The 14,930-nt window shown below is 40.8% G+C and overlaps 1 protein-coding gene across 1 annotated transcript in view; it reads right to left on the reverse strand.

The window, feature by feature from the left end:
* lrrc56 (leucine rich repeat containing 56) overlaps positions 1 to 9,834 on the reverse strand; it is an 85,110-nt gene extending 75,276 nt beyond the window's left edge. Inside the window, exons 1-2 of the mRNA XM_028793510.2 lie at positions 9,738 to 9,834; positions 7,680 to 7,876 (exon numbers count right to left, since the gene is read on the reverse strand). Coding sequence (XP_028649343.2) covers positions 7,680 to 7,829 — 150 coding nt within the window. The 5' untranslated portion in view covers positions 7,830 to 7,876; positions 9,738 to 9,834. The remainder of the gene's footprint in view (positions 1 to 7,679; positions 7,877 to 9,737) is intronic.
* Between the last annotated feature and the right edge of the window lie 5,096 nt (positions 9,835 to 14,930).

Below are 14,930 nucleotides of genomic sequence, written 5' to 3' on the forward strand. Positions count from 1 at the left end.
TGTGAGTAGACATTGCTTGTGGGGGGTGGGTGATGCTTCTGTTCTCTTTCTCCGATGTAGAACCCTCATCCTCATCTGAGTTCACCTCTGTTATAACACGTCTTTATTTGAAAACTAACAGTGTCAGATTGGGAGGAGCGTGAACGCGACTGACAGTATAAAACTGAATTAAAAAAAAAAACGCTAACCTTTATAAGTACCATACATTTAGACCGGCTGTTACAGACTCAAATCAAATGTATGTTTTTATTGTATAATAGCAACAATAAGAGCAGCTCACTACTCAAAACATTTATGTTGAGACGCAAGGAAGCTCAAACCGGTGACTCTTTGAATAAGAGTCAGCAGCTCTCACAGCTGTACTGCCAAAGAAGTCGTTACAAAGACCCACACTAACCCGATTTCTTTTTCTTCGGTTATAGTCTTGAATAAAAGCGCAGTTGTTCTGTAATATTTATACCTTTTATGTAAGTGCTTATATGATATTTGGACTTCAGTCTTCACACATTATGCACTTCATGTCTACATTCTGTCGTTAGTACTAAAACATGGAAAAAGTTGGTCTTTTAGATACGTGTTCAACATTTCTTACATTTCCTATAATCCTACACTTACATAGATCTTTGTAGACATGGAACACACATGAAATGCAGGAGTTCCAATAACGATATTATTTTTTTAGCCTATACAGCTCTAGGCACTACTTCACTCCCTGATAAACCAGACTTGAGCTGGGAGAGCGATTTTTGTCGTGGTGGGAGGATGGGATAGTAGGCTGCTTGGGCTTATCGACACATTTACAAAACAAAAGACGCTGACAGAGAGGTGTGAGCGGATTTAAGGTGGGCCAGGTTTACGAGTTATTTCGTAAGCTTTGGTAATTTCTAGTATTAACAGAATGGCAGAGGGAGGCCAATCACATGGATATTTGCCCCCCTCGATACAATAAGTGGCAGTCTTCCTAGGCTATGGTGCCTGCAAGAATACCCGCAGGGCAGGGTGGGAATTGCTATCCCTGTAGACAGCCCTGCTGTGGTCCAGGTGTGCCACCAAGAACAGACCATTCCCACTTTAAAGAACAGAAGCACTTTCAGTGTGCAATGCTGTGACACCAGAAGTACTCCCAGATCCGGCATAAAAGAAGCTGAGTTAACTGAATGGGTAGTCAGAGTTGAGAGGAGAGTGAAGAAACTGCATAGGAGTGTGGAAGGAGGCAAGAAGATTTTGTATTATACTGTTGTGAAAGGATTTGGAGGTACTTTAAATAAAAAAAATGTAAAAATCTTCTGTATGAACCCAGGACTGTGCCGTGTAGTTGTGTTTGATAGTTTGGGACAATGCTATGCACCCTAATAGTCACACTGTTCACATTTGCTCTTATCTAAGATTAAGGATTTGGTTTATTGAAGACTCAGTTATAGTTAGTTTAAATATTAACTGCCCAACCTTTTAGGCTTAGCAGAAGGAGAGTGCTTGACACTAGAAAGATGGCTGACCAATTCATTTTCAGTTCTTTTAAAGGCTACCATTTGTTTAATTTTACAGGTTTTATATACAAGGTGATTTAATTATAAAATCTGAAGTATTTTTCTTTGGAAGTGTAGAAGAAATGGAGCATATGCATAGAGGAAAAACATTAAGTAGACCCTTTAGGAATCCTGTGCATTAATTAATATGTGCCAACCATTTGAATTATAATTGTATAGCCTATCATCTACATTCTGCACAAACTTATTAAGTTAACAAAAGTTCTCACAAGGTACTTGGATTTCACATTAAAAGAGCAGGTTATTCTTCTACATCAATAAAGAAGAATACATTCTAGAAATTCTAAAATAAATATCTATGATATCAGCAAAACCTTTTGAGAGCGTAAAAATCTGATAATGGGTTATTATTCCTGACCCATTGATTTCTACAGAAAACAACACAAAGCAAAGTAACTCTAAGCTTACTAGCAAAAGACTGGCTGATGTTCTTATGTAACAGTATCCATTTGGGTGACATACCTAACCATGGCTATTTAAATAGAAAGCAAGAATGAAAGTGATTGTTTAGAGAAAAAAAAGAAAGGAAGAAAACCTTGTGCAGAACTTTTAAATTTATTTAAAAGAAATGGATGCACTATTCTGATTGATATTCACACATCAGGGCTCACTTAAAGTTTAGTAACAAGCTCTTATTCTGAGCTTTCTACATTCTTTTCATTAGAGACGTAACTACTGATCACCACACACCCCGCAGAGTATACTTTCCACATCACTCCCATCTTCCCGCTTGTGGAGGTCTGCTTAGAGAGAAGCTCTCCAGATAATAACAGATTGATTACTCCAGGAAGACAGATATCCCCTTACCATAAACTACAAGCACAAGGTCAGTCTGCTCGAGAAAACTCCTGACTGAACCAATTCTATTTTTAACTGTAATCTCACCTAAAGAGTATGTTATACAAATGGTCTTCTCATAATAACTAGTTTTAAAATAATGACTACATACTTACATGTACATTACATTTAATTACTAAGTATTCACCCTGAGTGATATCACTTAATTGTGTATCAAACACTCAAAGGGAGATTAGGTGGTTAGAGAAAAGATTTTATTACAGCTTTTACCATGCTAATGACAGCAACTAATGGAGTTTACATTTTAATGGAAGTTAATCTCTACTTTTGAAACACATGAAGAAAAACATTTTTGGGATCATTAAGTTAGGTCGACAGTGTGGCCTAGTGGTTATGGCTTTGAACTTCAATCCCTGAGGGTGTGGGTTCAAATCCTGCTAATGACACACTATTGTGACCATGACCAAGTCACTTCACCGGCCTGTGCTCCAACTGGAAAAGCAAAAGGAAATGGAACCAACTGTATCTCAAATGGTGTAAGTCGCCTTGGATAAAAGCGACGACCAAACAATAAGTGATAATACTCAGATTTCAGAAGAGTAGAAGAACGTATTTGCACAATGGATGTCCGCAAAATGTATTGCTGAGTGTAAGGTGATCACACTAATAAACATTTATTGCAGCTATCATGGCCCTTTATTTAAATTTCAACCCTCCACAATATCTAGACTCCAGAGCAGACCAATTCCACATTCAAGAGGGACATTTTTTTTGGTATGTGTGGTGGAGTGATTTCTGCCGTATAAGTTGATAAATATTTTGTACGTCTTTATTTGTAAACTAGACAAAGCACATGTAACATTAGCTAGTGTTTCAGGAAGTATATTTTACTTTATTGATGAGAAAACTGCTGCTTTGATGTTTAACCAACCAATCCCCCCAGTCTTTATTACTGACTCAAGATGTGAAATTAATGGTAAAGGGGATGAAGCATGTATCAGACCAGCTTGGCAAGGAAGACTGTGTTTGGATGTACAGCCTATAAGCCATCGACCGCAGGAAGGCCATAACTGAATAAAGAAAGCAAATGGGGGATGAGTTGTACCTGAGCGCTTTCATTGGTAACTGGACAGGAAGGGACAGGTAAATTAATTTTACTGGTCTAAAGTATGGCTGTTTATGATTGGTTTTGAGTCGGAAGACATTTTGTTCTACGGCGTCCCACTGGTTTGGGTTTTGTTGTATGAATGGTATACAGTTGGGCACCTAGCCTTTATCTGTCTCTCTCACCATTTGGCCATGCAGAGAAAAACCATGATGAAGACAATTCTATCTCAGCAGCCATACTGAAACAGGCATGTGGCCTGTTTCAATACTCCATTCAAAGGCCATGAGGTAGCAAAGCTAGGCTACAATGAAAATAAGAAACCTATGAACGCAAGATGCACTGCTACTTAGGCTCTAAGGGCATGGTTTGCCAATATTCACATAGTATTCTGCTTCTATATATTAATGTTACAATATAAAGAGAACAGTAATCATTATTCCCAAACAGCCCTTTTACAACCAGTTTAACACAAAAATACACAGATATTCATTGGGTTGGTGTAAAAGATGTAGAACATTAATATCTGACTGAGCAACAATAGCATCAAAATGTGTAACTGAGCACTCCTCGCCCATGTTCAAAGGTCCACTGACATTCAGCAGTGGACAGATCGAGCATTTTCACACAAACATTTTTAATTCTATGTGCGTTGAAAAAATTAGCCTATTTTGGGTTAGTTTTGTTAAAATTGTGACTAGACTTAAAATTGTCTAGTAAGTACCTTCTGCACCATTGTATAACCACAACATTTTTCACATAAATTAAAGTAAATTAGCATAGCATCCTTCTGTAAATGTGCTCAAAATATAAGGCAATCCAGTTTCTATTGATTCAAGACAGTTTTTCAAGATTTTGTGCAGGCTTATAAGAACTTAACCTACTTGTCGCTGAAACAAATCTGTCGATTGTGACTAATGCATCTCCGGACTATGCAGTGCTGGTCCAGGATTAGGTCACTTCTGCCAGCATGCACATATTTATCATTATTTGTGCAGACTTCTTCAGTTTGTTTTCTTGTACATTACTATTTATTGAACACATTTGCATTTTATCCTGTAACCTTGTGTTGTAACATAACCCTCCACAACTCTGATCTGGATTAAGTGGCCTTGATAAAATGATGTTATGTTACCTTGTTTTTTATGCAGCTTGGCAATGGTGTGCTATTGAAAGGGTCTTACTGAATATACAATTACAACTGATGGATTATAGGAATAGCACACTATATTGGTTATGTACTGTATAGGCTGAAGAGTGATATTCCAGGTTGCTGAAGCTGATCCTATATCCTGGCTTCTGGCAAGCCTTTATGCAAAGTGTGTAACGCAAGCCAATCAATTACTGGAAGAAAATGATTGTAAGTTGACATCATCCTGTTGTGCACCAATATGCATTTCCAACTGATCAGAAAAGTCTCCGTCATCTCCATGTGATGGCTTTTGTCCCAGGACCTAGTAGATCCCCTTACCTCCCTTAGCTATATAACTGATGCAGCAGCCTGGCTACAGACAGTTCAAAATCTGCAATGACAATGAAGATCAGGAGAAGTACAGTATATACAGGTAATGGAGGGCTTTGTCATGTGGCTGAGAGATAGCCATCTGCAATTGAACATTACCAAGACAAAGGACATATTGGTGGCCTTCACACAAGCCGGAGAATGCCACTGGAATCAGTCACCATAACAAGGGAAGAAGAGGTGGAAGTAGTGTGGTCTTATAAATGCCTACTGTAGGCTCCATCTGAGATTTACAATAAATTGGGAGAGCAATACAGGTCTGTTTTACAAAAAGTCAGAGCAGGTTTATTTTTTTGGGAAGATTCTGGTATTTCAATGTATGTAATACATTGCTGGGTTTGCAGTGTACTACTCTAAACTGCTGTGTAATACTGGACATCAGAATGAAGTGATCAGGAAACAGTGGCGCTTCGCCAGTGTTGGAATGAACCAGGAGTTACTGAAAGCATAAAAGAGTATGATGGCAAAATTAGAAATAATTATAATTGATGTTACCCACCCACTCCATTACCCGGTGCCCCAGAGCAACTTTAGTCAAGGGCCCATTCAACCATGGTGGCCTAACAGGCACTGCAGGGTCTCTACAGTCATTAGTTTGAATAATGCCTTCTCCAATTGTGTCTATGTTCACCGTTTCCAATTACACACTGGAACAAAAACAATATATTTTTGTTATTAAATAATTAGTACTATGTGGTGTGTACAACCCCAATTCCAATGAAGTTGGGACATTGTGTATAACGTAAATAAAAACAGAATACAATGATTTGCAAATCCTTTTCAACCTATATTCAATTGAATACACTACAAAGACAAGATATCGAATGTTCAAACTGATAAACTTTATTGTTGTTTTGCAAATCTTCACTCATTTTGAATTTGATGCCTGCAACAAGTTCCAAAAAAGCTGGGACAGGGGCAGTAAAAGACTGGGAAAGTTGAGGAATGTTCAAAAAACACCTGTTTTGGACATTCCACAGGTGAACAGGTTAATTGGAAACAGGTGTTTGTCATGATTGGGTATAAAAGGAGCATCCCCAAAAGGCTCAGTCGTTCACAAGCAAGGATGGGGCGAGGTTCACCATTTTGTGAACAACTGCATGGGCAAATAGTCCAGCAGTTTAAGAACAACGTTTCTCAACGTACAATTGCAAGGAATCTAGGGATTTCATCATCTACTATCCATGATATCATCAAAAGATTCAGAGAATCTGGAGAAATCTCTGCACGTAAGTGGCAAGGCCGAATGCCAACACTGGATGCCCGTGACCTTCGATCCCTCAGGTAGCACTGCATTAAAAACTGACATCATTTTGTAAAGGATATTACCACGCGGGCTCAGGAATACTTCAGAAAACCATTGTCAGTTAACACAGTTCGTCGCTACATCTACAAGTGCAAGTTAAAACTCTACCATGCAAAGCGAAAGCCATATATCAACAACACCCAGAAATGCCGCCTGCTTCTCTGGGCCCAAGCTCATCTGAGATGGACTGATGCAAAGTGGAAATGTGTGCTGTGGTCTGACGAGTCCACATTTCAAATTGTTTTTGGAAATCATGGATGTCGTGTCCTCTGGGCCAATGAGGAAAAGGACCATCCGGATTGTTATCAGCGCAAAGTTCAAAAGCCAGCATCTGTGATGGTATGGGAGTGTGTTAGTGCCCATGGCATGGATAACTTGCACATCTGTGAAGGCACCATTAATGCTGAAAGGTACATACAGGTTTTGGAGCAACATACGTTGCCATCCAAGCGATGTCTTTTTCAGGGATGGCCCTGCTTATTTCAGCAGGACAATGCAAAGCCACATTCTGCATGTGTTACAACAGCGTGGCTTCGTAGTAAAAGAGTGCAGGTACTAGACTGGCCTGCCTGCAGTCCAGACCTGTCTCCCATTGAAAATGTGTGGCGCATTATGAAGCGCAAAATACGACTGTTGAGCAACTGAAGTTGTACATCAAGCAAGAATGGGAAAGAATTCCACCTACACAGCTTCAACAATTAGTGTCCTCAGTTCCCAAACGCTTATTGAGAGTTGTTAAAAGGAAAGGTGATATATAACACAGTGGTAAACATGCTGCTGTCCCAGCTTTTTTGGAACGTGTTGCAGGCATCAAATTCAAAATGAGTGAAGATTTGCAAAACAACAATAAAGTTTATCAGTTTGAACATTCGATATCTTGTCTCTGTAGTGTATTCAATTGAATATAGGTTGAAAAGGATTTGCAAATCATTGTATTCTGTTTTTATTTACGTTTTACACAACGTCCCAACTTCATTGGAATTGGAGTTGTATGTTTTTGGATATTGTACCTACATATGGTACATTTGTGTACTTTGTTTTGTTTAGCTGTTTTGTGGAACAATAAAATATATTTATTCATTTACGTGTCTCATATGCATCTAATAAATATCTATCTATCTATCTATCAATCTCATGCAGTGCACTCATTTATCTTTTCCATGTAGTGTCTTTTATCTGGATATATGTTATATATACTGCCTTTTGCATCTCTCTGTGTCTTACATAGTATCTTTCATATCTATCAATTAGACAGCACCTTTTTTAAATTTCAACTGATCTCTTTTACAATACACAGAACCGCACACAAAAATAAAACACAAGCTCTAATAATCTGTTTGTACCACACACTGCTTGTTTTACCACCCAAAAGGTCAAAAGCCAAAACTAGACAACACCTACCTCAGTTGCACCTGGACGTGGGGTCAAGCAGACAGGATTTCCTTCCAATGTTAGAACACTTAATTTGCTGCAAAGGCCAAGGTACTGCACTTGAATAATGTCTTCAATATTGTTGCCTTCAAGGTCTAGAATCACAAGGTGATCCAACATGCTAACTGACTCAGATCTGAGATGTCGTTATATGCAAGATACAGTTCCTGCAGAAATAAAATGAAAACGCACTCTTCAATCAAGAGATATGGCATATTGACAGGGAATGCCAGTTCAGTGCTCTCTTCTGACTTACTGTATATGATAGAACTGTTAAGACAACTAAATTCAACTTAATTGTACATACAGTGTTTTTCACTGATTGCTACACATACGTTACAACCATAATATGATACCAGTGAAGTACAAAATCTGCTGGTTGTGAAGGGGCCCCATAACAGTTCAAGCTTCAGGACCCCAGAAATGTAGGTCTGCCTCATCTATACAGAATGCAGTACGTGTAGCTGACAATACAAATACATATTTCATTGAAGTGTGTGGCCACTGAGTGTGCTCAGCTCCCCAAAGCCGACGCAGACAGATGTGAACACAAGTTCTTCACCATACACAGGCTTTTATTCATGTGAAATGCTTTCTCTACAAGAGTTTCCCACAACAGCTATGCAGTACAACAATAAAGTAGCACAACAGTAAAGCACCAAGCATTTTCTCTTTTCTTCCTTCTCTCTCTATATCTCATTTTCTCTGCTTCTGCCTCCAATCCTTCTCCAGCAAACTTCGTCTTCTCCCTCTCAACTTTGGCTCTCTGAGCAGTGGCAGCGGGCTTCTTTTATCCAGCACCCGGGAGTACTTCCAGTGACCCATTAGCTTGGAACAGAAGCACTTCCAGGTGAGGCGGAAGCCCAACAAAGTAGGGCTCCACACCCCCTAGCGTCACCCATGGAACCCAACAGCGTTGTGCCGAATACCAACCCCCATGGAGCCCTGTGGGAATCCGAGGAACTGCTGCAACCCAAGGGGGCTACCATTTAGCGCTGGGAAAGATAATGCCCTGTACAAGTTCTCCCGCTGGTCCTTCCTTTATGAAGTTGTCTCAGCCAGGTAAGGGCCATGGCAATCTGCCACAAGTGTTATTAATTTAAATTGTTAATCTTTACTATAATATCAATACCAATAATCGTAAATTCTGAAATTTGTAGTAATCGTGCATCCCTGCGTATGCATATAAGTATTCACTGCTTTTAAGATCTCTGTGATGTTTAAGTATTTTAAGGCTCCAAACTGAAGTTAGTAAAAGGTAATGTAAAATAAAATAAATTAAGTACAGCCAGAAGCAAAAGAGAGGAAAACAAAATTCTATTCTACAAAGGTTTCAAAAAATAGAAACCACTGAAGGACACCAAAGTCACTTTTTAAATGGAGGTACAAGGTTTAAAATTACCAGTAGCAACCCACTGCAAAGACAATAAACCAATGTGCAGTGGAAAGATGAGCTGGACTTGAAATCTTGCAGATAAGTTGCTACTAAGCAATTTATGGAAAAAAAATTATCCATCCATCCATTATCCAACCCGCTATATCCTAACTACAGGGTCACGGGGGTCTGCGGGAGCCAATCCCAGCCAACACAGGGCGCAAGGCAGGAAACAAACCCTGGGCAGAATGCACACACACACCCACACACTAGGGACAATTTAGGATTGCCAATGCACCTAACCTGCATGTCTCTGGACTGTGGGAGGACACTGAACCACCCGGTGGAAACCCACGCAGACACGGGGAGAATATGCAAACTCCACGCGGGGAGGACCCAGGAAGCAAATCCGGGTCTCCTAACTGCGAGGCAGCAGCGCTACCCATTGCGCCACTGTGCCGCCCAAGATAAATTATAAGTATGGTAAATGGCAGTCTTATTATGGTGTGGGAAACTGTTTCTCAGTTAATGAAGAGGTACATTTGGTGAAGACAAGTAGTGCTGTTGTCACATTTTTTACTTTTTTCAGGCATAATACTGCAGAGCATAACATAGTGAACCAGAACAATGAATTAGGAAGAAAATCAGTGTACCTTCAAGGAACAAAATGAGGGTATCCCATCTAGGTCCGAGAGACAGCAGCGAACCATCCATAACACCTCTAAGTGGGAGAGTGTTGTTCCAAGATCCCTTCATAAATAAGAAAGAAAAATTAGTTAAAGAAAAAACTTCTGAGATGATTCTCCATTGATTGTCATTTGAGCTTTTCATTCCATTAGTCTGTTTTAAAAGTCTGTAAAGGCGGATGTAATTTCCCCCAAAGGGTAGATGGAGAGAAGTGATAATATTCCAGTACCACTCTAAAGGCAGTGAAGCACAAGTGCTCAGACAGTGAAGCGGACACCAAGACTGCTGTAGCACCTTCGTAGGAAGTGAAAGGGTCCCATTGTGCACCCAGTGAAGGGGGGTGTTCAGAGTGCAGCAGTGCCCTATAGGTACGAAGGGGAGTGATTACATTCAAAACGGGAAGAGAGTGTAGAAAGTGCCATTACAACTCCTAACCACTGTCAGTAAAAGGAGATGCTCAGGGTGGTATAGTTCACTCAGTAAAAAGTGAAGGGGGTTAACAGTGCTTTACAGTCAACATAGGCAGGTTCCGTCAGGAAAGACCATTTCTGTGGTGGTAGAGAATTCCTGAAGACAGCCACAGGCAGGTGCACAAGATCCCATAGGAAATAAAGGGTGGTACTCACAGTACAATATGGCATCAACCTGTAGGTGGAAAAGTGAGGTGCTAAGGCTGCTGTATAATATCTATAGGCAGTGAAAAGGATGTTAGGCATGAACTATTTAGAAGTGGCAGAGTATAGCAAACAGCAAACTGATGATTCTCACTTTTTTGCCTTGAAAATTAACCTTCCTTTCTATCTTTGCTAGATTTTAATAATTTGCATGTACTCTACCTGCCAAAAATCTTTAAATGTTATCCACTAGTCCTTTACCTTCCCACCCATAGGGTTAGGCAAAGCACATACTAGTGTAATGTCCATTCTAACAGAGGGACAGAAGAACTGTGCAGTCAAACACACTTGGCTTTCATACAGTGCATCCGGAAAGTAATCACAGCGCATCATTTTTTCCACATTTTGTTGTTACAGCCTTATTCCAAAATGGATTAATTCATTTTTTCCTCAGAATTCTACACACAACCACCCCATAATGACAATGTGAAAAAAGTTTACTTGAGGGTTTTTGCAAATTTATTAAAAATAAAAAAATTGAGAAAGCACATGTACATAAGTATTCACGCCTTTGCCGTGAAGCTCGAATTGAGCTCAGGTGCATCCTGTTTCCCCTGATCATCCTTGAGATGTTTCTGCAGCTTAATTGGAGTCCACCTGTGGTAAATTCAGTTGACTGGACATGATTTGGAAATCACACACCTGTCCATATAAGGTCCCACAGTTGACAGTTCATGTCAGAGCACAAACCAAGCATGAAGTCAAAGGAATTGTCTGTAGACCTCCGAGACAGGATTGTCTCGAGGCACAAATATGGGGAAGGTTACAGAAAAATTTCTGCTGCTTTTGAAGGTCCCAATGAGCACAGTGGCCTCCATCATCCGTAAGTGGAAGAAGTTTGAAACCACCAGGACTCTTCCTGGAGCTGGCCGGCCATCTAAACTGAGTGATCGGGGGAGAAGGGCCTTAGTCAGGGAGGTGACCAAGAACCCGATGGTCACTCTGTCAGAGCTCCAGAGGTCCTCTGTGGAGAGAGGAGAACCTTCCAGAAGGACAACCATCTCTGCAGCAATCCACCAATCAGGCCTGTATGGTAGAGTGGCCAGACAGAAGCCACTCCTTAGTAAAAGGCACATGGCAGCCCGCCTGGAGTTTGCCAAAAGGCACCTGAAGGACTCTCAGACCATGAGAAAGAAAATTCTCTGGTCTGATGAGACAAAGATTGAACCTGGCACCATCCCTACAGTGAAGCATGGTGGTGGCAGCATCATGCTGTGGGGATGTTTTACAGCGGCAGGGACTGGGAGACTAGACTGGATAAAGGGAAAGATGACTGCAGCAATGTACAGAGACATCCTGGATGAAAACCTACTCCAGAGCGCTCTTGACCTCAGACTGGGGCGACGGTTCATCATTCAGCAGGACAACGACCCTAAGCACACAGCCAAGATATCAAAGGAGTGGCTTCAGGATAACTCTGTGAATGTCCTTGAGTGGCCCAGCCAGAGCCCAGACTTGAATCCGATTGAAACATCTCTGGAGAGATCTTAAAATGGCTGTGCACCGACGCTTCCCATCCAACCTGATGGAGCTTGAGAGGTGCTGCAAAGAGGAATGGGCGAAACTGGCCAAGGATAGGTGTGCCAAGCTTGTGGCATCATATTTAACAAGACTTGAGGCTGTAATTGCTGCCAAAGGTGCATTGACAAAGTATTGAGCAAAGGCTGTGAATACTTATGTACATGGGATTTCTCAGTTTTTTTATATTTAATAAATTTGCAAAACCTCAAGTAAACTTTTTTCACGTTGTCATTATGGGTGTTGTGTGCAGAATTCTGAGGAATAAAATGAATTTAATCCATTTTGGAATAAGGCTGTAACATGACAAAAGGTGGAAAAAGTGATGGGCTGTGAATACTTTCTGGATGCACTGTATATACTATAACAATGCACCAACAGCTAATAAAAACTGTGCACCCACATAAGCATTAGAGTGTAGAGCAAGGTAAAATGCCTAATTCTGAATAAAATCATCAGCCTATGCAGTATGTCTTAACAAAATCATTCTCTCAAACCACTGGCTAGGAGGAGCGTTTCCAAAATGAAGTTTCCTATATTAAGTACATTCTTTTTTATTGTAGACTTACTCAGAATTGCTGCATATCCATCTTACTAACTGAAGGTTGTAAACCGGATATGGACACAGGGTGCTGGGCGCATCGAGGCGCACGCGCACTGCCGCCCACCACAGAGGAAAAAAAGAAACGAGAGGATTCGAAGGTTGTATTACAGGAAGCAGGGCTGAACTTGCTGTGCTCCACTCTGCCAGCAGTCAGTGTCAGCAAAGGCAACGGAATCATGTCTCCACAAAACGAGACCGCTTTACTACAGATATGCGTATGTAATTAAACGAGAGGATTCAGCGCATATGTGAATCACATTACAGTATTACAGTACGGAATTCCCAGACGACCAAACTACACGGCGTAAACCGGATATGGACGCAGGGCGCAGGGCTGAACTTGCTGTGCTCCACTCTGCCAGCAGTCGGTGTCAGCAAAGGCAACAGAATCACGTCTCCACAAAACGAGACCACTTTACTATAGATATGCATATGTAATTAAATGACATTTTCCCAGACGCACCCACCCTCCATGATATGTCATCCATCCACATATCGGACGGAACAGAAACTGATTGCCATTCTTGGATATCCAATTCGTTGGCAAATCTCGGGCTTACTAGTACTGTATAAGACAACAATATGGGTGATGTAACTTGGCCTTCTATCTATGTGGGAGTTACTGCTGCTGCCTCAAGGATCCAGTATCCTTTGTTCATATTCCAATTCCTATCACTCCCCATGTGAGGTCTGCAATTTTTTTTTTCTCTAAGTAGCTCAATTTCCTTCCCATACATCCCATGGATGTGTGTGTTAAGTTAACTGTCCCAGTATGGATGTGTACATAAGTAAACCCTGAGATGGTCTGATGCCCTTTCCAGATCTGGTCTTTGCCTTTAGCCATGAGGTGACAGGATAGGCTCTGGTCCTCAGCAATGCTAAACCAAGAGAATATTATGTTAATCCTAAATATTACGAAAGGTTTGGGATTAATGCTGTCAATAACACGTGACAAATGTGTTTATTATGCTTGCATTTGCTATTCATTTTTATCAGTATTTTGGTTCTTTTATCATTACTTCAGTGACGTAACCAAAATGCATCACCATTTTGTGTTTGTTATTACTATTATTGTACATGGTTGCTAAACAATGTGAAGAATGACAGGGATGGACTGGGATCCCGGCCAGCATGAGCTCCATTCCTTTCTTAGTCTGAGGCTGAAGTGGCATTCCAGCAGGGCTGAACAGAAGACCCTTACTTGGCTGGGAGTTCAGTATCATGGAAGGACCAGGAGAGACAGTCTATCACGCCCATGATATGCTAGGTAGCAGCACTCCAGGACCAGTACACCTATGCATATCCCTGCAGGGCATACTGGAAACTACAGTCCTGTTGGGTGGCCATCTGAGTTTCATAGAGACTGCCAAGGGAAGCGGCAGGGAAGGACTATTCCTACATTGAGAGGCTTCTGCCAGACTTGGAAGTGATTCCCTTGGGCAATATCTTGGCCCCAGAAGTACACCAGGGTCTGAGTTAATAAGAAGCCCTCCGTCTCACTTCGAGAAGTCAGAGTCAGAAGGAATAGGGCAACACTCACCCAGGGAGGACCAGAGGAAGAAAGATTTCGATTGTGTTACTTGTGGAAGTTCAAAGGTATTGTGCATAATAAAATAAACCTATTTTAACCAGGGACATGTGAGTGGTCTAGCAGTGTCTGGTATTCGTGCCTGTGCTATACATATACCTCTTACAGGTCACAAAACTTGATAACCCTTTGCTTTCTGTGTTCGATACAATTTTTTATCCTCCTACAAACAGTACCATGAATTCCCACTTCTTTTAGCCTACTGTAAGCCAAGATAAACAATACCATATGCACCACACTTATCCTACTCTTTTGTTGCTTCCACAGAGAATTCCAGCATATTAGTGAAACACAATCATCCCCCTCTGTTGACAGTTTACTTACAGAACCTTCTTCACAAGAGTTGTTTGATGTTTTTCTTAATAATTACTGCCATTAATTTACCTGTGATGCACAATATGTTTACTGGTCTGTACTTACTTGGACCAGCCTTACCACCCTTCTCATACAATAGGATAATATTTGCTAGCCTCCAGTCTGGAAGAATTTTCCCAGTTTGTAGAAATTTTTGAAAAGTATGTGCCAAGGATTTATTCACTGCCCTCCACAATGTTAAATTAAATTCTGCAATGTACACTTTAATCACATCTCAATTGCTTGATTTGTAATTTTAAACTGTGAGGCAGAGGTGTAAATCAAGGAAAAATGGGTCTTGGTCCTAAATATTATGCAGGGCACTGTATATGCATTAACCAACTTGTCCTGGTGATTTGTTAGATTTCAGTCTCTTCAATCCAAGCAACCATTCTCCCTCTGTACTTTCCAATTCACTTAG

Source organism: Erpetoichthys calabaricus, chromosome 2 (assembly GCF_900747795.2).
Source record: "Erpetoichthys calabaricus chromosome 2, fErpCal1.3, whole genome shotgun sequence".
Classification (NCBI taxonomy): Eukaryota; Metazoa; Chordata; class Cladistia; order Polypteriformes; family Polypteridae; genus Erpetoichthys; species Erpetoichthys calabaricus.